This window comes from Gossypium hirsutum, chromosome D02, assembly GCF_007990345.1.
Source record: "Gossypium hirsutum isolate 1008001.06 chromosome D02, Gossypium_hirsutum_v2.1, whole genome shotgun sequence".
NCBI classification, from domain to species: Eukaryota; Viridiplantae; Streptophyta; class Magnoliopsida; order Malvales; family Malvaceae; genus Gossypium; species Gossypium hirsutum.
This window is the reverse complement of record NC_053438.1, coordinates 65312700-65340217: the sequence shown is the minus strand read 5'-3', so window position 1 is coordinate 65340217 and position 27518 is coordinate 65312700. Positions and strand designations below refer to the sequence as shown.

General features: G+C 35.0%; 3 protein-coding genes and 1 long non-coding RNA gene across 4 annotated transcripts; 3 read left to right on the top strand and 1 right to left on the bottom strand.

Annotated features, from left to right (window-relative positions):
- Positions 1-1925: 1925 nt before the first annotated feature.
- On the bottom strand, positions 1926-2846 carry LOC107907780 (uncharacterized). Its single transcript, XM_016835097.1, has one exon. The coding sequence runs from the start codon at positions 2844-2846 to the stop codon at positions 1926-1928; it is 921 nt and encodes a 306-aa protein (XP_016690586.1).
- A 5572-nt stretch (positions 2847-8418) lies between these two features.
- LOC121214785 (DNA-directed RNA polymerase subunit alpha-like) lies at positions 8419-9093 on the top strand. The gene has a single exon (XM_041089015.1). It carries the CDS (start codon positions 8458-8460, stop codon positions 9076-9078), a length of 621 nt encoding a protein of 206 aa, XP_040944949.1. The 5' UTR covers positions 8419-8457; the 3' UTR covers positions 9079-9093.
- A 3563-nt stretch (positions 9094-12656) lies between these two features.
- On the top strand, positions 12657-13152 carry LOC121214786 (uncharacterized). Its single transcript, XR_005910535.1, has 3 exons — positions 12657-12845; positions 12928-12981; positions 13083-13152. It is a non-coding gene; the product is annotated as an uncharacterized lncRNA (long non-coding RNA).
- Positions 13153-19431: 6279 nt separating this feature from the next.
- On the top strand, positions 19432-25440 carry LOC107909284 (probable serine/threonine-protein kinase At1g54610). The gene is made up of 8 exons (XM_016836758.2): positions 19432-20987; positions 21568-21852; positions 22048-22365; positions 23057-23284; positions 23576-23676; positions 23963-24077; positions 24387-24845; positions 25037-25440. Exons 1-8 carry the CDS (start codon positions 20535-20537, stop codon positions 25184-25186), a joined length of 2109 nt encoding a protein of 702 aa, XP_016692247.2. The 5' UTR covers positions 19432-20534; the 3' UTR covers positions 25187-25440.
- Positions 25441-27518: the final 2078 nt, after the last annotated feature.

Sequence of the window (27518 nt, the reverse complement as noted above, 5' to 3'; positions counted from 1 at the left end):
TGAATCTTTCCATACCCCAATTATCGGCCCGAATGTTTATCTTCTCACCATTTCCAACCTGCCATCCAAAACCTTCTTTCAGAGCTTTCGCTGCTGTCGCAATACTTGTCTAGGTGAAGGAGGCCTTGTCAACCTTTTTTGCGTTAAAGATGTTGCCGTCAGGAAAGTATTTTGAAGACAAAACCTTGAAGCAGAGGGAATCCGTGTTGTTTATTAATCTCCACACTTGACGCCCTAAGAGAGCCAAGTTGAATAGTCGAACGTCCCAAATTCCAAGACCCCCCATAGCCTTCGGTTTGCACAAGGTCTGCCATGGGAGCATAGTCCAAAATCTACCTTTCTCATTTCTCGCCCACCAGGTTCTGCTTAGCTTTGCCTGGATATCATCAATAACACATTTGGGAGCCAAAAAAAATCGACATAGCATATGTTGGAATAGATTGGAGCACCACCTTAATGAATACTTCTTTTCTGCCAAAGGAGAGCAGTCTCTTTGTCTAATTGTTTATCCTGCAAGACAGTCTATTAGTAATCTCATTAAAAGCTGTTGACTTCTTTTTACCTATTGGAATAGGAAGGCCTAGGTAATTATTTAGATTTTCCACCACCGTCATGCCGAGTAAGCCACTAAGGGTTGTTCTCTGGTCGCTTGATGTGTTTGGGCTAAAGAGGACCATTGACTTTTCAAAATTGATCTCTTGGCTTGAAATATTAGAGAAGATATTGAGCATGTTAACAAGGCTCTCCACTTCACTCTTTTTATTTTTGACAAATAAAAGCGCATCATCAGCAAAAAATAGATGATTTATTCTAGGGCCGTCTCTGTTTGCACGAATACCCCTTAACAAATTATTTTCCTGTGCATGGATAAGTATTCTCGAAAAAGCTTCCATGCAAAATAAAAACAAATATGGAGATAGGGGATTCCCTTGACGGAGACCCCTATCGGGGATGAAAATATCAGATAAAACATTATTGCATTTAACCATATATTTAACCGAGCGAACGCATTCCATAATTTTTGCAATCCACTTTCCATCAAATCCCATTTCTTCATAATTGCTTCAATGAAGTTCCACTCCACGTGGTCATAAGCTTTGCTCATGTCAAGCTTGACCACGAGTCCTTTAATCGAAACATTTTTAGAGCTTTTAAAGTAATGGAGAAGCTCATACGCTATTAGGATATTATCATGTATCATCCCACCCGGCACAAATGCGCTTTGATTTTAGCTAATGCAACTAGGTAAGACAGCTTTTAACCGATTGGCATACACCTTAGAGATGATCTTGTAGACAAATCTGCACAAACTAATAGGGCGAAAGTTAGTAAGCTCACAAGGATATCTATTTTTAGGAATTAAAATGATCATAGTATCATTAAGGGTAGCGATGTCCTTTTTCCCTTTTAGAATATCCAAGCAGAATCTAATAGTGTCCTTTCCCACTATCTCCCAATGATGTTTGAAGAAATTTCCCGATAGACCATCGATGCCAGGGGCTTTATTAGGATCCATCTGCTTGATTGCCTGAAAAATCTCTTCCTCTGTATAGATAATATTGAGCTTTTCATTTGTTTCCCTCGTTATGCACTCCTTTATATACCCCATCACTTGGATATTAGCAGTTTGACTGTTTGACCGGAACAAACTCACAAAATACTCTTTGGCCACCTTACATATATCTTTACTATTTGTCGCCCAATTTTCTGCCGCATCTTTGAGCCTCTCAATGTTATTCTTCTTTAGGCGACCGATGGCTTTAGCATGGAAAAACCTTGTATTTCGATCACCTTCCCTAAGCCATCTTGATCGAGACCTCTGTGCCCAGTAACTTTCTTCCCTAGTATAGAGGAAGTCCAGCCTTTTGCGAGTTTCCTTTAACATTTTCCCACTATCCTCTCTGCTGGCTGAGTCAATAACCGATTCAATCTGTTTCCAATTTCCTTATTTCATTCTTTATTTTTCCATATTTCTTGTCCTGCCATGGGCCAAGGGCCACCCTAACCCTTTCGATCTTATCCCCATAATCAGTACCCTCCATGTTCCAAGCTCTTCCAACAATATTTTTTGCTTTCTCATCACCACTCCAACACACATCGAACTTGAAACTCAGTCTATTGTCTATCAAGTAAGCTTTCAGTTTTCGACCCCATAAATCTAAGATAATAGCATCATGATCAGACTGGGTTTGTCTCACCACTTTGGTAGCTATAAAAGGGAAGCTTTCAACCACAGAAACCGAGGTGAGGAATCTGTCAAGTCTCTCCTTTATCAAGCTTCCCTTATCTCTATTATTGACCCACGTAAACCATCCGCTATCAGGTTTAATATCCACCAGAGCCATATCGTCCATAACATCTTTAAACTCATTCATTTGGCCCCTCACTCTCTTGCGTCCACCTTCTTTCTCAGCATCATTCAGTATGGCATTAAAATCTCCCCCAACCACCCACTCCTCCCTAACCGATTCCCCAACCCTCCGCAAAATATCCCATGAGCTGCTTCTATGATTCGGATTCGCATGCCCATAAAAACCCGTAACACGTATGGTTTTATTATTGTCCAGCTTGACCATGGAATCAATATGATGCTTAGAGTAGTTTTGGATAGACACGTTCATCCCATCCCTCCACATCAGTGCAAGACCCCCACTCCGTCCTTCTGAATTAACAGTTAATCCATTTTGCCACCTACACTTGTTTTGAACCCTTTGAAATTCATTAGCAGACATTTTCGTTTCGCTAAGAAAGATGAGATCAGGGTTGTTGGCAACAAGAAGTTGCTTTAACTCCCTTATTTTTGCTAGGTTCCCCAAACCGCGACAATTCCAGCACATGAACTTCATTGATTGACTAGCTCCCAGCTAGGCTTCTTCTAGAAGTTGGGATAAACACAACCTCGCCACCTAAAACAGAGAAAAGACCGTCCAGCGAACTGCGAAAAACGAACAGCAAGAAAAAGAATGACACCAAAAGCAAAACACAGCGACCAAGAACTCACCGGGACAAAACAATCAAAACAACGACCACAAACGAAACACACCCACCTCGACAAACAAGAAAGAAAGAACCAACAAAGAAAACCGAAACACAACCAAAAGCATCAACCCTACAAAACCCAGGAAACTAAACAAACGAACAAGACACCCAAAAACGAACAGATAGAGAAGACCAATAAGCAAGATATACTAAACAAACATAAACTTTAAATTCAAGGAAAAGAGACTGCCAATAATATCGTGCATGAGAGGAACACAAAAATGCAAAAAACGATCAGAGAAAACGAAACAGAGAAAAACTTTAAACCTCTACCTAGCAAACAGGGACAAAAAACGAGCAAAAATCATGCAAGCAAGAAACCATGCAGAGAAAGTAAGACTATTTAAAACCCCTCAGAACATGCAAAGACGACAAAAATGGGACGAAGAAAAGTCAAACAGATACTAAGTTTTCTGGCCAACGTGGGACCCGTAAGATTTTCCAGCGATAAGACCCGGATAACCATGCAAAGCATACATAGCCATTAAATTGTTTTGCGTGCAAACACCAAGAAAACAAAAGAAAAGTAAAATCAGATAGAATTTACCGTGAAACACCATGCGAAAAACCAGTAAGAAACGTCTTGACCGTCGAAAGTCAAAAGCAGAGCCAATCGCATCAATTCAGAATCACCGCCTAACACCCAAAAATCAAAAATAGCAGGCAAAAACCTCATTAATGCCTATCAAGAACCACCTCTTGATTTTTGAACAAGACAAAACCTTTCGCATCAGACCACCAACGACAAAACACCAGCGAGATCGAAACAAAAAACCAAAAAGCACCACCACACAACACCAAAACTCTTAATTCACCGCTACTGCCATTGAATAACCAAGGCAAACACACACGAACACACAAGTAAGAAACAGAATCGTCAAAATCTTGGAGAAAAGAAAAAAAAACACGCTCCTTTGCTACCAGGCGACATACACGTGTCTGAAACAGGGACAATTATAATTTTAAGTTTAAATGATATATTAAAGGACTCTGATTTGTAAATCTACTCACAGGTTAAGTTAGGATTTGTAGTTGATTCCCTCAATGACATACATTTATTTACAGATGAATTTAGTATTTATATTTGATTCACTTAAACAGGATAGAGGTTTTTTTTATTATTTAAAATTTAGGGTTAATATATTATTTAAGATCTAAGTATGGCTGACTATGTATTTTTGGCACTCGAATTTTTTTATCCAATTAAATACTTATATTTGACAAATTTTATAAATTTTGAGGGGCTAATTTTTTTTTAAAATTCTTAGAATTTAAACTAAAATGAAAAAAATTATAAATATTGAGGACTGAAGTTTTTGAATATCTAAAATCCTTATTAGATAAAAAAAAAAGAGAAGAAGCTCACATCAACTTTGTCACTCATCTAATAAGAGAATAACTGAAATGTTAAGTTTAGTGACTAAATAAAAAATAATAATAGTTCCATGAATAAAAAAGAGAAGAAGCTCACATCAACTTTGTCACTCATCTTCCCTCTTTGCCTTCAATTACATCTGAAAACGACTTGTAAACCTTATTATGACCATCCCTCATTGGTTTTCCGCAGATTCCATTATTAAGAAGTGTATCCACGGCTTCTTATACCAATTTTGACAGATAACTCTTCTATAGAGTTCATTAATATCCGAACTCATTAGTTTACCCCCATCTATCTGAATGATTGGTCTCAACTCAGGAGGAAGAACCGGTAATAGACATAAAACCATCCATTATGGTTCTATATTTGTTCAAATAAAATACTAAGCCAATTCCATGCGTCTAACCAAAAAATCCTTTCATTTTCCAATTTAATGACTATTTTTGTAGTTTACCCTAAATAATTAGGGTTTCATCATAAACTAAAGGCTTAGTAAAAAAAGCCTTCAATAAAAAAAGTCAATTGGGCCCTTACGAAGATAGTACCCCCAATTGAGCACTTAGTGACAAAAAAATCAATAGACTTTTTCCATTAAAACTATCAATTGACCGGTTTACCTCGCTAACATGGCTGACCAGATTATTACCACATGACAACATGCTGACATGACATGCCACTCCAGCAAAAAATAAAATATTTTAAATATTTTTTTTTCAAAAAATATTTTTTTAAAATAAATAAAATGTACATATAGAATAAATGTGAACATATGAGTGCAAAACTATAAAAACTTAGAAAAACATATAAGAAATTAAAAAATTCTAAAAAATATATAGATATTGAATATAGGTATTCTCAATCAAACTAATAGTGCAATAATAAACAACTTTTCTTAAAATGAAGTATAGACTGAAACAACTTAAGCTAATTCACATTAAACAACTTCGGTTGCATTATTTGAACAAAAGTTGTTTTAACCTAAGTTAATAAATTAAGAGTGCAAAATAATGCAAGATGCCTGCCTCTCTGGACTTCTTGTCCGACAAACTCCCTTGAGAATATGAACATATAAGCAGTTAAAATGGAACTTTGATTTAAATTGGAAAATTAAATTTGCACATACTGATGAAAGCAGATATTCCACTCCAATTGCTGAATAAAGTCGTACTGTAAATCAGAAGAGGCAGGGTTGTTAACAAGTATAAGATTTAAGGTTGTTTTAAGTGCTTATTGTGTGTACGTTGTGGACTATTTGATTGGCGAAGGACTGATGAGAGGATCCATAATCGTTCAGCGCACCGCTGAGTATGTACGTGTTAATTGGGGACATCAGTTCATCTCCAATGCTACCCATGTTAAGAACAAGGAAGAGTAATTAAAAAGAAAAAAAAAGAAAAAAAAAAGGAGAATGATTTTCTGCATTGAGTAAAACTGGAAATATTGGGCTATTATATAGCCTTACATAGCAACTAAAAAAAATAGAAAATAAAGGAGCCATTATAAACTTAAACGACTAAAATATCCCATGAAAATAGGGATTTATTGAACAAACTTTGACCAACAAACTCTATCATTTCCTCCCTTCAACTGAAATGTCTAGAACATTCGGTTTATATTAGTAAAAACACAAACTCCCAAAAGCTTTCATAACTTTAATAATTGATTCAGCTTGAGAGGTTTAGTCATCACATTTGCCAATTGATCTTGCGAACCACAATGAACCAACTCCACGCTTCCATCCTTTGTCAACTCTAAAAGAAAATGAAAACGCACATCTATATGTTTAGTACGACCATGCATTACTGGATTCTTTGAGAGTTTAATTGTTGAGCTACTGTCACATAAAACAGTGCTTGCTTCTTGATTCTGACCCAACTTTTGTAATACTCTTCTCAACCATATTGTCTGACATGCGCATGATGCAGCATCAATGAATTCAGCCTTTGTAGAAGATAAACTCACAACTGGTTGCTTCTTAGAAGCCCATGATACTGCCCCTAAACATAGAAGAAATACATATCCTGAAGTGCTCTTCGTATCTTCTATGTCGCCAGCATAGTCACTATCTATGTAAGCAACACGTTTTTCATCTCCTCCCTTCTTGTAAAAGATCCCAAACTCAGTTGTACCTTTCAAATATCTCAATGCTCACAACAAATATCATGTCATGTCGTGTCGCCGTAAGATACATGAGATTACCCACAACTTATCCATCTTTTGCAAGCTTGAACCCAGGGACAATTGGATTTTGAACTGGGTTACTTTTATCCATTCCAAATCGCTTCACCACCTCTAATGCATACTTAAATTGATTGATAAATATGCCATTAATTTTCTGAAGAACTCTAAGACCAAGGAAATACCGCACCCTCCCAAGATCTATCATGTCAAACTCATGCTTCATTGAATCTTTGAACTCATTAATCATGAACTCATCATTACTAGAAACAAGAAGATCATCAACATATACACTAACAATTACCACTTTGCCATCTCGCCTTTTAATGAACAAAGTATGCTCATAAGTACATTTTTCGAAACCCTCCTTGATGAAGTAAGCTTCCACTCGGCTGTACCATGCATGTGGTGCTTGCTTAAGCCCATAAAACGCCTTCTTTAGCTTATATACCTTCTGCTCATTTCATCTTCTAGATGTGACCATTTGATTGCTTCACAAAGATAGTCTTATTTAATTCACCATGTAAAAATGCAGACTTCATATATAGCTGATGGATAGTCCATCCTCTTTGAGCCGCAAATGCTACAACTAACCGAACCGTTTCCATACGTGCAACAGGTGAAAAAACTTCAGTGTAATCTATTCCATGTTGTTCCGCATACCCCTTTACAACAAGCCTTTCATTGTATTTTTCAACCTCACCATTCTCATCATATTTAGGGCTAGTTTGGATGGGCGGTGTGTTTACCTCCGGTGAGGTTAAAAACAGCGGTAGCGGTGAGATTAGTTACTGTAGCGGTGAGATTGGGTACTGTAGCGGTGAGATTAAAAACAATGGTGGAGTGTGTGTTTGGATTCAAACGCAGCTGTAGCGGTGAGGTGAGAATGAAAAATGACTATTAAGGACATCATATTAGAATTGATATATAATAGAAGTTATTTAAATTATTTTACTTTTTTAAAATTATTAAAATATGCAAATTCATTTAATAAAATATTAAAATGTATCTTCCAATATTTTAATGAATTATATAATTAATTTAAATTATTTATTAGATAAAATGATAATTTTTTTAATTTTTTTATAGTTATAATTAAATATTTTTTTATAACAATGATAAATATTATTTTCACAAATAATAACATTATACTTGGATCTAATTTTGAAGTATCTAAACGGATGATTTTTAATAAAAAAAATATAGTAACATAAGACATAACAAGTTTCATTATTACTAGAAATTAGGTTATGATACAAAATGTGTTTACAAATATTGATTCATTAAACTAGTTGCAATGGTTTCCCTTAACATTGTGATTTCAAGGTCACTTTTTCTGTTAGAAGAACTCGATTCACCTCTGTCAAACTGGCTTGAAGAGACTGGCATGTCCGGTATATTCTCAAATTCTCGAAAATCCTCATCATTTGACCAAGCATGTCTTCGAATGTAATTATGCAAAACCATTGTTGCAATAACTATTAAAACTTGCTTGTTGAATGAATAACTTGGAATATCTCTTAATATTGGCCATTTTTTTTCCACACTCCAAATGTTCGTTCAATCACAGAGCGTAACGAAGAATGGGCATGATTAAAGATTTCTTTTTTTCCAAATACTTAATGATTACCTCGACGAAAATCAGGTAAATGATATCGTTCCCCCTATATGGACCTAGAAAACCTGCCATTTGTGGATATCCGGAATCCACAAGATAATATTTTCCTGCAAAAAAAGTAAAACATAATATCAAGTTTAAAAATAAATTAAAAATTTTAATATTTTTTTATGTAAAAAGTAATTAAAAAATTAAAGTTCGACCTAAATGATTCAATGATCTGATCAAATAAAATAATATTACTATGGTTCGAGAGAAAGTAAAAGTCTCTACTTCGACTCGGACACGACAGTGGAAGTGTGTTGAATCAAGAACAGATAGTAAGCGCCTTTATTATGGACGCTTTATTCTGTCTCCACTTATGAAAGGCCAAGCCGACACAATAGGCATTGCGATGCGAAGAGCTTTGCTTGGAGAACTAGAAGGAACATGCATTACACGTGCAAAATCTGAGAAAATACCCCACGAATATTCTACCATAGTAGGTATTCAAGAATCAGTCCATGAAATTTTAATGAATTTGAAAGAAATTGTATTGAGAGGGAATTTGTATGGAACTCGTAACGCCTTTATTTGTGCCAAGGGTCCCGGATATGTAACTGCTCAAGACATCATCTTACCACCTTCTGTGGAAATCGTTGATAATACACAGCATGTAGCCAGCCTAACCGAACCAATTGATTTGTGTATTGGATTACAAATCGAGAGAAATAGAGGATACGGTATAAAAACGCCAAAGAACTTTCACGACGGAAGTTATCCTATAGATGCTGTATTCATGCCTGTTCGAAATGCGAATCATAGTATTCATTGTTATGGGAATGATAATGAAAAACAGGAGATACCTTCAACTCTTGCTTTCTAAGTGCTTGCAAAAAAATTCTACTATCATGTGCTGTTCCTTCCCAACCAGGAAATGCAAAAATAAAGCACATGTTGAAGTCACAAGCTGCCATAATATTTTGAGTTGGTTCACCTTTCCGTCCTATATAAGGTATTTGAGAAGAAGGCGAAATGCATGCTTTTATGTGTGTTCCATCTATGGCCCCAATACAATCCTTTAAAATAAATACAAGTAATGAGATAAAAGTTAGAAATAATTTATGTTTTAAAAATATAAAGATTGTGTAAATTTTACCTTAAAGTGAGGCCAATATCTTGTATCATGTCGAATATGGTTCGGTACTTCCTCGAATTGACTTTCAATGGGTTTAATCGTGTCTATTCCCATTCGAGCAAATATATGCAACATATCGGTAAAAATTCGACTAACAGTTTCCCCAGATCGTTGAAATCGCTCTGTTGCATTTGAATTTGATTCTCTATTTCCAAGAATGTACAATGATAATGCTAACTTCTCCATCGCCGATACTTTCCCATTCTTTAAGCCATAATTTGTTTGCAAATCATGCAACAATCTGTGAAATATATTTTTTGGCATCCTAAAACTAATCATGCAACGATCATCGTGCCCATTTAATACTTCGTCCACCCACATTTGACCAGTATAATTTGAATCCATACGCGGTTGCATAGTGAAATAAGTTTCATGGTGTACCAATACACTGCTTAACACATATTCTTCCTCATTATGATAATTGTTGTGCTCAACTTGGGTAGCAATTGTGGCTATTCTTCGTTGAGCTTCTTCACTTAATTCAGAGGTATCATAATTCATATCAAAACTATTATACATATTGTTAAATTCATCCATAACCTGAAAAAGTAATCAAATGTAAGTAAATTAATATTTCGTGACATTCTATACAACACAGAAACTTGATTAAAAGCATAACATAAAAATACCAAACATAAAAAGTAGCATACATTAGTTTTACATATAAAAAAGTAGTATAGTTATATTACAATAATATTTCTAAGGAGCTGATGGTGGAGGTGGTTGATGGTATGGTTGGAAGGGAAATGAGGATGTTGCTACCAAGGATGAAAATGATGCAATTGGATTTTGTTCAGCATACTCACGTCGAAGCCACCAAACCCTATCATCTAGATCTAAGTTCAAAAACATTTCTCGTTTCACCGGTATTTGGAACATTTTGGTGGCAAAATAGTACAGTTCATCTCTTTTTGGAATTTCATCTCCCAAAGCAATCAAAGCATCCTTTGCATTTGAAATAGTATATTGAGAGTGAGGAAAAATAATTTCATTCACTGACTTCCTTGGACTAGCCATACTCTCACACAATTTCTCAATCTGAGTAGTTAATGTATTTCTTGATGATTTTCTACTTGAACTTGATTTTTTTCCTTTACCGTTTACAGCCCCAAGTGTTTTCTTTCTTCGATTAGGAATTTCATGAGAAGGGTTTGATGGTACCTCATCAAGAGGAATACATTCATTCTCGTTACTATGTTCATCTGAATCACCAAATCCCTCATTAAGTGCATCATCTCCCATAGGAACCCCACTTGGAAGAACACCAGACGAAGGTGCCCATGCGTTCTCTCCGGTGGCTACAATGCCACCAAACATTTTCCACATTAACTCATTCAATCGTGGTTCAATTCTTTTCTTCTTAAATCCTTTAAAATAAGGATTTTCCTACATAACATGTTAAATGTTAAATGTTATACTAAGATTTTTATAATTGTAAATTATTAATATCAATAAACTTTATGCATTAAAATAATGATAAAGTGAACACTAACCTGTATTTTTGTAGCCCACCATTCTTCGGTAGCATCGACCATCTTTTTAGATGGACACCATCCAATACCTGTAGATTCCTTAAGCAACTCCCTCCATAACCTCAATTCCTTTTTTAATGTATCCCACTTATTTTTCAATTGAGGTTTTCCATAATTTTTTTTTTGTGTTTTTGCTTGAAAAAGAGCAATGACATTTTCCCATCCTTTTGAGTTTAGATGAGTTGTCGGTCTATTACCGGCATTGACTTCATTCACGCAAAGTTCACAAAATATCAATGTCAGCTCATCATCCCAAACAGCTTTTGTTGCTAAGCTACTATCTCCTCCACAAAATTTCGTGTCTTTACCATCTATTGTCATTGATATAATTCAGTCAATGTGCTAGTATTCACCAAGAAGCATAGAGCAAATATATAGTCTATAAGTTATATTAGACGTCTCCCAATGCTAATCTTTATCTAGCCACACCAAAAAAAAACTGGCACCTTAATTGGAAAAAAAAACTGTTGTAGTTTCTTTCTGGATTTCTCTTTTTTGATTGTTTATAAATAGATACATGTGTTATTATGGCTTTTATAGCCGAATATATTACATACTATTCATTTTTATTTTCCCTGTATTTTTGGGCTTGTAAGATGGACTTATTTATTTTTTAATTTATCTTTTTTGTTTTGTTTTGTTTATTTTTTAATCAAATGTTCTTGGACAAAAACTCAAGTCAAAATAAATGTGTTAGTAAATGAGTCAAAATTTTATAAATATAGAAAGGAAACTATGACAAATTATGACCATTGTTCAGAATTGGTCTCTAAACTATTGTTGTTATATCAATTAAGTCATGTCATATTAAAACATGCCAAATATTACGTGGCATTGTAACAACTTGTTTTTCACCTGTGTAGAAAAATTCGACTTTGAGATCGAATTGTTTAAACTGAAAATTTCTGAAAAATTAAACCAAGAAGTTTCCGGGGCGAGAATGAGAATTGAGATGAAAATGATTAAAGAAATTAGTAAGTATAGTATAAAGACTAAATTGAAGAAGTAGTAAACATTAGGAGGATTAGGTGAGTTATTAATCAAAGCTATGAGTCGGAGGCAGTAGTTAGTGGATGATATTGATTTTAGCCATTGAAGTCCACTAACATATTTATGAATCAATAATGGCCATTAGATTTATGATTAGAAAAGGATTTATATTATTATTATTATTATTATGAGAACATAAAAGGAAAGATGAAAGAACAGATTTGGTCATTCTCATCTCTCCCAGACGGCAAAGAAAGGAAGAAAGAACAAAGAAATTTTCTCTCCATGCCGTGAGTTCAATCCGAGAGGTTAGTGTTTCCTCCTTCAAATTTTGATTGAATTATAGCTTTAGCTGTTACTTAAGAGTTAAGAACAAAACCTATTCAAGTGAATGTAGAAATTGAAAAGAAAATGCTTAGAAAACCTAGAAATACCATAAATGCTCAAATTCTGTATCCTTCGATATGGTGGTAGGATTTGTTTTGGCAAGTTCTTTTATTTGGTTTCTAGTAGAAAGATGTAACAGAGTAGCAGACTTTGATTGAAAGTTTTGTCCTGAAAATTGAAAATTTCTATAAGGGAAGCTCCTCTGACATCTTTGTCTAAAAGGGGGAGAAGTAGCAGCAAATGTTCAAAATGAGGATGGTGATTGTTAATAATTGTTGCTTTATGCTTTGCCAGAGTCGATCTGGTGTAGCAAACGGTAGATACGATAGATGTTGATTTATATCAATTCTACAACCTACTGAAAGAAAATGAGACTGATAGCATCAATGGGGTTCATAATCATAATCATGGCCTTGCTTTAGTTATGGTGGTTATGCTTTTGTACCCTCTTCTTTAGTGACTGGTACGTGGATTGGGATCTTGCAGGAGCTTCAAATAGAATTTTCCCAGTATGAACATCCCGTTGTTTTGACAGTTGAAGCTCAGGTAAAAGAAGACTGCTAACTTGGCTCATGAATCCCTAAGCATATTCATGGATTATATAACTAAAATATTTCTTCTCAATCAGGCAAAATATGTTGGGAATTTGGGAGGTGCATTGAGCAAAAATTTGTTCTTGAAGGTATAGAAAAAAATGCTTTACCGTTATTCGGACGTGAAGGCTGAATGAATCTCAGATTTGTTTCTAATTTCCTGTGTGATTGCAAATGGTTATCCATGCAGGACAAGAAACATAGGTACTATGTTGTCTCTGCTCTTGCAGATACAAAAGTAGATTTGAAAGGTACGTTATTTTCTTTTTAAGAAAATTAATTTTTGTAATCTGTGTTCAAGTTTTTCTTTTTAAATATTTGAAATAGTTTGTAATAAGGCTTCGCGTTATCTTAACTGTTTCATTAGTTATGTATAAAATTATATATTGTGAATATATCATATATTAACTCATATATATAATAACTTTTAATTTAACATACATGACACCTAATTTTATAAGTTTAATTTTTAATTCATTTGTTGCTTATCTCGTGTTCTCTTTATGCTACTTTTTGTGGTTTTTGTTGATACTAGATAGGACTTGTGTGGATTATTTGTCATGCTCTATATTTCTTGAAATTACTTTGGAAAGAGTGTGTATGCTTGGTGGACAATGTGATGACCAATCATATTGACAAGGGAAGTGTATGGTCGAGCATGGTTCTATTTCTTAGGGGGAGATATATTCTAGTTTTCGTTGATTTGTTCAGATTGTGTGTTAATTGTTTGTTGTTGATCTTGTCAAAATGTCAAAGAGGGAGATTATTAGAACTTTGATTGCTTCTCTTGTTTTATTTCATGTTCGAACAACATATAGAATAACAATTTTGTATAGTCAAAGTTTTTAGTGTTGGCATATTTGACTTTTTAATTACATGGCTTTTGCTTTAATTTTATTTAGCAGCAAATGAGGAGGTATGGAAGTTGAAGATGGGATTAATGAGATTATCTTTTAGTCTATTGACTTGGCAGTGGTTTTTGGCCAACACTGGTAGTGTTTTTGCAGAGGATACCTATTGTTGGTTGGTTGTTCCAGCAACCATATATTAGATCGGTATGTTTTGTTTCTAAGTTAAGTACTTTTGTTTTTAGCTTGTAAACTTCTGCTATACATGCATGCTTGTGAAGTATTATTTTGTTAGTTCTTGGTTGGTTGTTTACTTGATTGAATCAATTTGAACTTTTAACAGCTTCCTAGAATAGCCCTAAATTTTGAAATATGAGCAATGGTCTTTAGTGATCTCAGATTATGAAGGAAAGCCAAAAAGTAATCTAAAACTAAGTTCTTATTGAATATTTTTGACTAGCTGAAAAAAGTTGGTCTGAAGCCATTTTATTTTGCATTCAACATGTCAGCAACTGAATTAGCATCCATTCTTCTTGCTGCAAGTAGTGGGCAAATAGCTATCCATGTGTCCAATGCATGTGAGAGGCAAGACACGTTGTAACCTGTACTGCCACCTTGCCCTACATGTTTACCTTACAACTCAAATAGAATAAAATTCAGCCTATACAACTGCATGGGAGCACTTATGACTAAAAAGAAATGCATGACTCGGCCTATAACTTAAGTTTAGGCTAAGCCTTTCTCTAGAATCTTGGGAACCTTAGAACCTTTCTATACAAGCTTTTGTTGTTTCGTTTGTTTAGTTGTGCTTTGTTTTGTTTTTGACAGTTTTTAGTTTTTGAGGGTTTGAGACATGAATACAGCATTGCAGGAGATGTTTTCTTATTTTATCAGGTCTCTTTCATTAGATAATAATGTTTTAATTATGTTGATTTTTATAGGTTAGAAGGGAGAAAATCAGTGAAAGAATGAAGTATCTGTAAGATTCATACCTGGATGTAACAAAATCACAGACAAAGCTGGTATGCATGATGAAATCGTCAATTATGTTCAATCTCTTCAACGGCAAGTAGAGGTAAAAAAATAATGGAGAAAAAACATATGGATTTGTGTATGAACACAAAAATTCTTTTTCATTTCTAGTAATTACTTAACTGCTTTAAGATTTTGTCCTCCATGTGAGGACATATTTATTTCTTGTTATTTTCTTAGCTAAGAACAAGATGAGAACAAGATGAGAAGGAAAAACAGAAACTACTTTGATACAATTCAAACACATATATAGAGTAGAAAAAGAAGGGTTTTGACTTACCAGATCAAAGTTGAGAACAAGATTGATAGGATGAGTCGAGAATATGAGCTTCTTTGAGTCTGCTGTGAGTGTCAATTGAAGGAGTTGAAGAGCAGGATTTTCTGCAGGAAAAGAAATTAATTTAATTTTCAAGGCTAAAATGGTAAAATGATAAGTAAAAGTAAGGGTGTTTTTGTCTGTTACAGTGCCAACAGCTCAGTAAATTCATCCACTGCTGCTGATTTCTCCAGCTGAAAATCAGCTGACCAGTGTGGTTGAAAGGAAAACTCACTGCACTGACTGTGCAAACCAAACAACTGCTGCAGTGAGTTTGGCACTGTAAACGCACCTCATTGGTAGTAACTGGGCATCCAAAGGAGCCCTAGTCTTGTAAACCCATTTTACTCCTTCCTTCTTTGGTCATTGAGGTAATTCAGTCAATTCCCAAGTGTCATTTCTCTCTATTGCTTCCATTTCCACACTCTATTTCTCACTTTTAATAGCATCTTCAAAATGCATAAGAACATTCGTTGCAGAAATGACCAAATAAGCTTCATTATCTTCTTCAAAGAGCCCTTCTCCAGTCACATAATCCTTCACCCAACTTGGTGGTCGCCTATTTCGTCCTCCATCTAAATTGCTATCCGCAATCAAAGAATCTGAGGAAGAATTCTCTTCTTCTACATCATCAGCATCAAATTCAGATCCACTTCTCTATTCTTGTGGCTCAGTTTCAGTCGTTCTGCTTACATCTTCATCGCATTCTAATTCACACTCAATTGCTTTCTCATATTTTTTATCCCAATCCCAAAATCTACTTTCTTCAAATACAACATCTCTGCTTATTATAATTTTTTATGAATTAGGATCATAAAGCCTATAAGCCTTTGACTCATCACTGACACCTAACAATACTCATCGCAAGCTCGTATCATCTAACGTAGTTGCCTTTTTATCAGACACATGAGCATGAGAAATGCAACCAAAAACACGAAAATACTCAACTGAAGGTTTGACTCCACTCCAAGCTTCTTCTGGGGTTCTGTATTTAACTACAAGAGTCGGGCTTCGATTTAGCACATGGACAGTCCAATTTACTACTTCAGGCCAAAAGGTTTTAGGAACTTTCTTTCCTGAGAGCATGCTACGAATCATATTCATAATTGTCCTGTTCTTATACTCCATGACTCCATTTTGTTGCGGTGTATATGCAACTGTCAATTGTCTCTAAATACCATGATCATCATAAAATTTTTTGAATTCTTGTGATGTAAACTCTCTACCTCGATCAATGCGTAAACATTTGATAGCCGAATTTGTTTCTTTCTCAACACGAATTTTAAAAATTTTAAAGACAACAAAGTCTTTCGCCTTCTCTGTGAGAAAATAAACCCAATTTTTCCTACTAAAATCATTAATGAAAGTGATTAGGCACCTCTTTCCACTGTTAAAATTGGGTTTGATTGGTCCACAAATGTCACCATGAATTAACACAGCTTTGAAGAAAACTCCAATTCTAGTAACCTGCTCACCATCTTCTTTTCTTGAAGTGTCTTTAGTCCTTTGTAGCTCAAGTGTCCATATCTACGATGCCAGAGCTGAACCTTTTCTTCTGTAGTTGTGTTGAAACGGGTGGACAATGTGGACTGAGAGACTGTATGTAATCTGAACATCCGGTTCCCAGACATCTTCGTATACATGATTAAACCTTTCTCTGAATGATACACTTTGCATTTGTTATGTTGAAACAGAATGACCAACTCTTTTTTCCTATAACTATCCGATGCTTAATAAATTATTCTTTAGTTCTGGCACATAGACACCCCTGTGATTACCTGCACCATTCCATCCACTTGCAGCCTTACATTACCCCTTTCGATTACAACCATGCTTGTGTTGTTGCTAAGCTTCACCGTATCTTTAAAATTTTCATCAAAATCTGAGGAGTAATCTTTCTTTCCACACATATGATTGCTACATCCTGAATCAAGAAACCAAGTATCTTATTTATTAGTGATTTCTGTATTTACAAAAGCCACCAATAACATCTCCTCTTGAATCTTTGCATAATTTGCGTCTTTACTGGAACATTCCCATTGAAAATATCCCAGCTTGTGACATCTATAACATTCTATCGTGGCTCTATCGAAACTCTGCTTACCTCGTCCTCTTCCTTTACCTTTGAAGCCACCACAACCTCTAGTCCAGCCACCAGAACAATCTCTATGAGTGATCTTCAAAGCATGTTCTTCATCATCATGAGATCTCATACGCTGTTCATGCACTAGCAAGCTGCTTTGCAATTCAACAATGGTTAGGATACTTGTATCCCGAGACTCCTTAATACTACAAACAACGTGATTAAACTTGCTAGTCACGGATCTCAAAATCTTTTGAACAATAGTACCATCTTCCAGAACCTTACCATTAGCCTTCATCTTATTGACTATGATGAGAGTTCGAACAAAAAACTCATTAACAAATTCCCCTACTTTCATATGAAGAATTTCAAATTCAGTGCGAAGAGCTTGCAGGTGTGCACACTGGACTTGTTTTGTGCCTTGATATTTTTGCTTCATGGAATCCCATATGCTCTTTGATGTATCCTTGTTAAGAAATATCTCCAGAATTGTATGATCCAAAACTTGAAACAAATAATTCTTGGCTTTCAAATCTTATAGTTTTTTTTTATCTTCAATGCTCCTTTTCTGTGCATTAGTTGCATCTTTCGCTGCAACAGGAATGCCATTCTCCATCAATCCCCAATACTTCTTGGAACATAAAAAATTCTCCATAAGCATCGCCCAATGATCATAATGCACGTCAAACTTCGGAATTGCTGGCTACACAAAAGATCCCTCTGTTGCCATAGTTTAAGAAGACTGCAGTTTCTAAATGAACTAGGCTCTTTAATGGCATTGGAAGGAAGAATAATTAAAGAACAAAAGAAATGGAGGAGAATGATATTCTGCGATGAGTAAAATTGAAATATTAGACTATTATATAACCTTACATAGCAACTAAAAGAATAGAAAATAAAGGAGCCATTTCTAACAGCCAAATAAACTTAAAGAATAAAATATCCCATGAAAATAGGGATTTATTGAACAAACTTTGACTAACAAACTCTATCAACCCAAAGTTCCCAAAGACAACGGCGCTTTGTTTATCCCATCAGCATAGTGAAACAACCCATCACCTTTGTTCGGCATAACACTTGATTTTTTATCTTTGTAAATATGTGAACACAACTTTTTTTTGGTTAAACATCAAAAGCAATAAAAGGTAAATATGATGGACGCAAAAACCATCCCTTGGATGATTGAGAGAGTATTGCGCGGCAGGCAACATGGTGGAGTCTCTGGTGTAGTGTATGCCGCCCCGTTGACCACGTGAAGTATATACCATGCTGAAGTATTTGTAGATCCTGTCGTAAGGGCTCTTGTCTCCAGGGAACCAGTAATTGTCTGTCAGATCCGGAGGTGTTTCACCTTTAGCAAAATCGTCCTAGCTAGAAGGAGTTAGCTATGAAATTTCGAGTGACCGTTGTAATGTGTGGACATGTATATAGGAAAAGGAGCATATCCGGTAATTCCCACTGCAGCGCCAAATAAACTTGTATTTTTGTGATGAATGAAGGCGAGTATGACTGAAAAGGGCGAGAGACTTGGATCGGGCGTGTATTCCGATACATGTCGCCAGCTATCTCCAATATCGGTGTGAGTAGGAATGTTGCGCGAGTGAAGTAAAACCTGGTACTGTTGATGGTAAATTTGTACATTTCATAGCACTACCGTAAGATTTGGTGGGTGGTTGGAGAAACAGACCTGGTTCCTGTGTTTCCGAAGTTGCCAACGAATTAGGATCTATTCGTTGTACATGACTTTGTGTCTGATTTCTGTCTTGGAATATTGTTGAATCCACTGACTAATCCATTCTCTAATGTCTGTTACACCAAGTTACCTCGAACGAATAGAGTACTGAGATCCAAATCATGTGGCTTTAGCGAAGGGGCATTGGTTGACGTGATAATTTATACTGATCAATTAACGTTTACGAAAAGAGAAATTGAGTTTTTTTTATCACTAACCATGAATTAGATGTAAATTTTTTTATAAAGGCTCAGTTTTTAAATGCGCCTTTTTTAGTAAATAAATAATGGGAAAGAATTTGAATCCCCCGCGAAGCGGGGTTGTTGATACAGTTCATAATAAAATGTCATCAAAGGTTGAACTGAAGAGAAAGAAGCAATGCAGCTTTATAATGTGGAGGTTTCTTCAACCAGCCATGCTTCCATACATTAACCTCCACCCTATCCCTCCACGCCTTCATCAATTACCTTCCTTCTAATAAGCAATCAAGGGCAGTGTAACTATCTGCTGCCATAGGGGGCATATATTGGGGATGTAAATGGGGAATCATCTCGCCTCCAGCACTCTAAAACTCGATCAGTCTTCGTTTTGATTCACCTACCACCATTGTTTAGGTAAGAACCCTTAGTTCAAAGCTTCAGAAACCTTGAATCCTCAACTCCCATCAAGTTTTAGAGCAACATTGAAGCTCTCCAAGCTCACCAACCAAAAGCCAACTACGAACATATTCAATTCTTGAAGAAAACTTATACGGAGAATCATTGGTAATAGTTCGAAACTCCATGCATTTTGCTCTGCCTCTTCATCATTGGGTAGGCCAAAACAACGGTCTCTATAGTCAGTTTTGGAATTGTAAACAATTTTGTGGTAAGCCCTAACTAGACAGAAGAATGTAGCAGTCAAAATCATAAGGCGTTCAATGCAACATTCAAACACCCCAAACAGAGGAAAAGTCTGCTTACGTCTTTTTTCAATCTAAAATTCGCTTTTTAACTGCTTCCAGTCTCTGTATTTATCTTTTTAAATAAATAGAGAAAAACAAAAGATAAAGATAAAGAGAGAATGGTTTTTTGTTGACTTGATTGAGCCAGAGCCGGCAAAAGCCGTCTCTGTTTTATATTTTTATAGATAGTAGTACAGTATCAAGTATTAGAACAAGTCATTATTATATGACTATTATTTTTTATATTATATAAATAAATGTTTATGCATTTCTCAAAAATCAAAGACGGCCCTAGTTTCCTTGGCGGTTAATTAAAGCTTCCTCTTTCTATTTGTTTCTCATTTCTTAACACCTTTCAAGGTACTATGTTGTTCCCCACTGTTGTAGTCTTCTGAAATATTTCTGGGTTTTGATTGTTTCTTGGATTGAAGTTATTTTCATCAGCTTCTGAGGTCCAATATTCATGTTACTTGTAGCATATTCTAATTTGTAAACTTGGTCATGGGGGTGGTAAACTTTGAAATGGTCAAACGAGTTTAGGATGAAGCTTGGATTTCAATCCGTCGTGTAGTTTTAATTCTTCAACTTTAATATAGAGTTAGCTAGTATTAGTGTAGATGGCGAATTACTGTTGTTGAAGGAGGTTGTTTATTATTGTTGATTGTAATTGTGTATATAACATTGAAACATGGGTTGCATGAGTTCCAAGTCTGCGGCTGTTCAAGATAGCCGTGCGAACCAAAAAAAGTGGCTGACGCGAAAAGGGTCATTAGATAAGCTTGTTCAACGAGCTAATTCATCGGGAAGAGAGGAGGTTGTTCGATCAAAGGATAAAAAAGGTGGTGGTGATGTGAAAGTCTTGTTGGTCAATAAGAAATCCAATGGTTCCAGTCGTTTTTCTTATAATGATCAAGTTGAGAATAAGAGGATCCTTGATAAGTTTGAGGTGGTAGTGAAAAATGAGGTAGAAAAGTATGGGGTTACGATTGCTGGTCATCACCATCCTGGTTCAGAAAGGGTGCTGAATAGCATAGGAGAGCTGGTTGCAGCAGGATGGCCTTCTTGGCTTGTTGCTGTGGCAGGTGAAGCTATCAATGGATGGATACCACGACGGGCCAGTACCTTTGAGAAGTTGAATAAAGTAAGTTCTCTTACTTGGCTTGGTCTTGTATTACATTTATTTTGAAGCATGGTCAATGCTCATTATACACAGCTATGCTAATGAACTGAGTACAACTCTGGAAGATGATCATGTTCAGAAATTAGGCTTTAGAATTGATCATTAATTTAACTAATTGAATATTTAAGCTGACATCACTTCACTTTGCCAGTTGGACACTTTATAACTGGACTATGTTTATTTGTTCCATAATTTCACTAGTATAGTAACTAATTTGGGATGTCAATTGGATAGGGAACCTTTATATGATCAGAGTAATTAGTTCTAACAAGCAGATCTCTCTCTCTTTTTCTATACACACATACACATATACATCTTATTAGTTGAAATACTTTTCTAACATCAAGTCTATGGTTTGCCCCTTTTTTGGTAATGTAAGCACACATCTTTGAAGATCCTGTATTCTTGTAGTAGGGTTCATAGTGGTTTAGTTTGACACTGAAACTCAGCCAATTATGCATCTATATCAAGTCTATTTTCCATGATGAAATTCTCATTTTCCTTCATTTGGTTTTTGCATGATGGTATTTCATTCTTGCAGATTGGCCAAGGAACCTATAGTAGTGTGTATAAGGCTCGTGACCTCATTCATAATAAACTTGTGGCTCTGAAAAGAGTGCAGTTTGATAATCATGATCCTGAAAGCGCAAAGTTTATGGCGAGGGAGATTATTCTCTTGCGAAGACTTGATCATCCAAATGTTATGAAACTGGAAGGCTTGATCACATCCCCAACGGGGTGCAGCTTATACCTTGTTTTTGAATATATGGAACATGATCTTGTGGGACTTGCATCACTTCCCAGGATCAAGTTTTCAGAACCTCAGGTAACCTTATAATGGCTTTCATTGTTATCTCTGGCTGCTGTTCAACATTGTCTCTTAATAAACCGGTGTTTAGATGCAATGTGGGTGTAGCAGTCACCAACCTACCTTCAATTTACAATTTATTCAGATGTTAATGGATGTTTCTTTTAATTTCAGTATTTGTTTGTTAACGACTTTCTTTCGGTTTTGGGTCAGATTAAATGCTACATGCAGCAACTTCTAAGTGGACTTGATCATTGTCACAGTCATGGTGTCCTTCATCGTGACATAAAGGGTTCAAATCTTCTCATTGACAGTAATGGAATCTTGAAGATTGCAGATTTTGGATTAGCGTGTCCTTTTGATCCTCACGATAGTGTTCCAATGACCAATCGTGTAGTGACTCTTTGGTATCGACCACCAGAACTTTTGTTAGGAGCTTCTCACTACGGGGTTGCTGTAGATTTATGGAGTGCTGGTTGCATACTTGGGGAACTGTATTCAGGCAAACCTATTTTGCCTGGGAAAACAGAGGTACCACATTCAAGAGCCTAATTCTAATGAGTAGCCGTTTTGTTCTTCACTGTTAATATAACTACGGTCATTATAATTCCAAGAGAGTATTTGAGAGAAAAGTATTGACTAGAAGTTCCTGGACTTAACTCAGGGTTGTGATGGTAAAGAGAAATAATATGGAACTTGGTACGGTCATTATAACAGTTCATGCTTGCTTATACTGTTATTCAAGTTTTCTTGGAGTTTGGATCTCGTGTGAATAAAAGAATATGCAAATGTATGCCTTAGATTTTGATTGTAAGTGGTTTTGTGTTATTAGGTTGTCTTTACTTTGAACTTGATTAAACTTGCCTGTTGATCTTTGTGTTTAGACCATGCAAACGTGCAAAAGCTGATGTTTGCAAACAAAAATGGCAGTTCAGATATATTCTAATAAATGGTTTTGGTGTATGATATGATGCATGTTTTTGTAGTGTGCTTTCCCCCCATTCTTCCATGAAGAAGCAATATGATTTATAAATCCAAATTTCTCTTTAGGTGATTTCATCTCCTATCCATGTGCGAATGTGCACATATGTATAAACTTCCTTGCTAGTTTTAAATTTTAATATTCTCAAAAAAAAAAAAAATTACTAGGGTAGGCTTTTTTGTTTTCTCCTTTGTATTTAAAGTAAATGCAGGTATGAATTAAGTTCTTTGGACCTTGTAGGTTGAGCAATTACATAAGATCTTTAAGCTTTGTGGCTCGCCAACTGATGAATACTGGAGAAAAGCAAAACTACCTCATTCAACTGTGTTCAAGCCTCTACACCCATATAGACGATGTGTTGCTGAAACATTTAAAGACTTTCCTTCTCCTACTGTAACTCTCATGGAGACCTTGCTTTCATTTGACCCTGTTAGTCGAAGAACTGCAGCTTTTGCTTTGAAGAGTGAGGTATTCACAATATGATCAATCATCTCCAATGAATTTATTTAATAGAGGAATGTTGTGTGCTCCTTTTTGGCATGGATTTATTATTGCAAATTAAATTAAGGATCATATACTGACCTCTTTCTAAATAGTGGAGTTAAAAACATTTTTCTTTGTAGTCTTTGAATCAGAACTAAGATGAGTGTGTTGCAACCATGAAAATACATGTTTTAGCTTGTTGAATTATTAAATTCTTTATGGTCTTAGTTGTTACGAATTTTCACAGGTTATTTTCTTCTCTTCCTCTTTTGTCAGTTCTTCACAACACAACCTCTTGCGTGTGATCCTTCAAGTTTACCGAGGTATCCTCCTAGCAAGGAGATTGACGCTAAGTTGAGGGATGAAGAAGCTAGAAGGTACATGTTAAATTTGATTCATATCAACTTAAAAGATCAGCATGGTTATATTCTATTTCTGGTATAAATTACTTGTCTGCCTTATCGTCTACTTTCTTACCTTTGTCTGATAACGGCAAACATTAATAACTGCTCTTCTTCAATAGAATAAGTGTTTCTTTGATATATATGTATACACACACTCATACACTCTCACACACACACATTTTCTGTGGAGTTGTAAGAAGAGGCTTACTTACTACTAAGAAGTGTCCTTCAGATTAATCTATTCTTATATTTCCCTTAGGCAAAGAGCAGTTGAGAGTAGGGGTTCAAGGGTTGACATGGAAAGGAGGGGACAAAAGGAACCACTTGCGGTACCAGCATCCAAGTCTAATACTGAGTTCGCCACATCAACGCAGGTAATTGTTTTTAAAAGAAAATAGATCTGATTGTTGTTCATTCAAGTACTAGTCATACGAAACAAGATCATATTGTGTTCTGAAATTTCTTTTGTAGTAAAGGATATAAATTTGAGTTGTTGTTCAACAAAACATTTCTCAAGAATGTAAACATTGTGTGCAGTCACTTAAGTGGGTTTTGGTGAGAACAGGAGGAACTATTTTTATATTCAAAAATTTCTCAATCATTTTCCTTATTTTCTTCCTCAGTGCCCTCGGCTCATGCTTCTGTATAGCTAACCATATTCGATTCTCCCCCATTAATTACAGAGAAGACAACCCCATCCTAATTTGAAGAGCAAGAGTCAGATGTTCAACACTGGTATTTTGATGGAGCCCCCACCCCCTAAACAGACACCTGCTGCAAAAGAAGAAAGCAGAGATTTCCTGGAGCACAATAGAAAGAAAATTTCATATTCGGGTCCATTGGTTGGTGGCTCCGTGTTTAGAAAGTCTGGCAAGGAACATGATGATCTTCCTATGGTCTCATCCAAAGCTAACTTATCGAAATTATCCGGCTTAGTAGCGACTAGAACTTTGGCTTCTGACGATCACAGACAGAAACCTGGACCCTTGACTCTACAAGCAGTAATCCATGGAGCCAAGCCTCGAAGATCTTTTAATGATTTTGAGTCTGCCAGAAGACATGATGTCAAGCAACATATGCCGAAGACTGCTGCATCCCCGGTAACAGGAGGTGGAGGAGCCTGCAGTACGGAAACAAGCCCGGTTAGTTAAAAAATTGATCAAGCATACGTAACTAACATTTATCATTGACCACATTCTTTATCTTGCAATCATCTTTAATCAATGTTACTGATGTAGTTAACCCATTTTCCCGATAGTAGTAGTATTTGGTTTTATCTTCTTCTTTAGGCTTTTGTTCGACCGGTATGGTTTCTTATGAAATACTGGTGCAGCATGGTGGAGGTCCCAGGGGAAACAAAATATACGTATCGGGTCCATTACTTGCTCCATCCGACAATGTCAATCAAATGCTTAAAGAGCATGACCGTAAGATCCAAGAGTTTGCTCGAAGAAGAGCACGGCTTCACAAGACAAAACTCTAAAGTTGGGAAACTACAGTTGAGTTGACAGCAAATTCATATTGCTTCTCTGCTGGTGTTGAAGCTGGACAGTATCAGCTAACATCTGATGCCCCATACAGATCATAATTAGTTAGCTTACACTTTACAGCTACTATTTTGTATAGCAAGCCCATCTTTTAATATCATTGTGTCACACAAAGTTCATATGGAATGTACAAAAAGAAAAAAATCGTATAAATTCGAGATGAATATAACCTGGTGATTTATAAAATTTAGTAACTTTATTGAAGATGAGTGAAATAATTTTTATTTAAATTACATAATCATATTAAGATTAAACAATCATGGACATAAGAGTAGAGTAAAATTAGTTATTGAGCTCGCTTTGCATATTTTGAGAAACAAAAAAAAATGGTCAACTTTTTTATCATAAATATATAGTTTTTTAATTATTATTTTTAAAAAATATAATTTTTATTTATGTTTCATTATTTGATATAAAAATAACTTTGATTATTTATTGTATTATAATCAAATTGTAAATTAATGTTCATAATGGTCATTTTCTATTTTAATCACAAATTATCTTAGAGTTTGAATCCAAATATGTATTTTATCATTAATTTTAATCTTATTGTTGCAATACCTACACTCACCGTTATGGTAACCAATCTCATTACTACTGTTATTTTCAATCTTTCTAAAGCTATACCCACCGCCCATCCAAATAGACCATAACAATGGTTTCACCTTCTCTTTTGTTAGGCTTAAATACTCACTTGACTTGTGAAATTGACATCTCCTTTCAATTTTGTGTCTATGTTTTTTTTTTGTCTAATTAGTTATTTAAAGTTTTTTCCATCCATTATTTTAGTACTTTTTTGTAAAGTCATTAAGTTTGGAACACGTGAACTTTAAGATTGTGCCACATGATAATAATGCTCTCTTAATGAGATAATCATCTAAATTTTGTTAAAAGTGTATAAAAAATCTTTAAAATAAAAAAAAATCAAATTTTACTTTTAAAAATTATTCTCAAATATGAACTTACTAAAAGGATACAACCTTGTGGTGCAACCTTTATCTACAACATTAGGTTTGAGGATGTTGATATCTTTATCATTAAATTCACAATTAGCTAAAGCAATTTGGTTTGATTTGGGATTGAGTATAGACGATCTTAATAGAAGTATGAAATATTTCATTCTTCGCGATCCTTTTTGTAGGGATGAGAACTCAGAAATGCTAATCACAATCAAATTTGTTGCTATCTTATGGAATATTTGGTTGAAGAGAAAAAAGGTTCATTTTGAAGATAGGTTGGTTAATCCAATTCAAACACTCTATATTGAAAAGAATATGATAATGTTATGGGTTAATAATTTTGCTAAGGATCATAATCCATGGCGGAGCCAAGTAGAGGCCCAGGGGGCCATTGCCCTCCAAAGTTTATTTTTTTTTACAATTTAGTCCTTTGTAAATATATTGTAGTCTTCCCAAAAATATAAGTAGGCCCCCCCAAGGTTTAAGATTTTTGCAATTTTACCCTTTGTATATGTATTATAGCTCTCCTAAAAATATAAGTAGGCCTCTCCAATATTCCTATAGTATTCAAAATAATATTAAAAATTTATTCTTGATAAAAACAAAGGGAAAATCTTATTGAAAAGCTAAATTACTCGTGATGGCTTTTGAATGATATTTTTGTTAAATAATAATTTAATATTTATTTAATATTTTACTTAAAATAATATTATTTTATAAGTAATACAATAATATATATAAAAAGAAAAGAAAAGATGAACAAACTTTTATCATCTTTCTTCTTCATATTGATGCTTAGCATGATATTGATGGAAGCTTATAAAATTAAGTGAAATGTGTATGTTTTTAGATGGAAAATGATTAGGAGATATTTTCTAACTTGTTAAAAGTGTAAAAACGAAACAAAAATAGCTAGATAATGTTATAGTAAGTTTTGGCCAAAGTGAAGGGGAGGAAGAAAACCTTGGTCACTTTGTCTAAAATTAGGTCAAATGATAGCTTGCGAAGCAGTGACTATTCTGGTGAAAACGAAATAAAAAAATGGTTAACCGAGTTAAAAGTTATGTGAATTTCGGATCGGAAAACTTAGGTTGTCAACTTGATAAACCATGTATATTCTAGCTTGTCATTAGTAGTTGATTTACTATATCTAGTTATATTAATTTTATTTTTATGAATTTTGAATGATTTAATTAATATTTAAAAGATTATATTTCGGATTGAAAACTAAAGATTTCATTTACGAAACATAAAAATTTCAAAAATATTAAGTTTGTTAAATAGTAAATAATATTTTTTTTAAACAGTA

Bases quoted from the DNA above. Each gene is read 5' to 3' on its own strand.
- LOC107907780 (XM_016835097.1), bottom strand. From the start codon at position 2,846: ATGAAGTTCATGTGCTGGAATTGTCGCGGTTTGGGGAACCTAGCAAAA.
- LOC121214785 (XM_041089015.1), top strand. From the start codon at position 8,458: ATGGTTCGAGAGAAAGTAAAAGTCTCTACTTCGACTCGGACACGACAG.
- LOC107909284 (XM_016836758.2), top strand. From the start codon at position 20,535: ATGGGTTGCATGAGTTCCAAGTCTGCGGCTGTTCAAGATAGCCGTGCG. The intron at 20,988-21,567 runs GTAAGTTCTCTT...TCATTCTTGCAG, and splicing joins CCTTTGAGAAGTTGAATAAA to ATTGGCCAAGGAACCTATAG. The intron at 23,285-23,575 runs GTATTCACAATA...CTCTTTTGTCAG, and splicing joins CTTTTGCTTTGAAGAGTGAG to TTCTTCACAACACAACCTCT.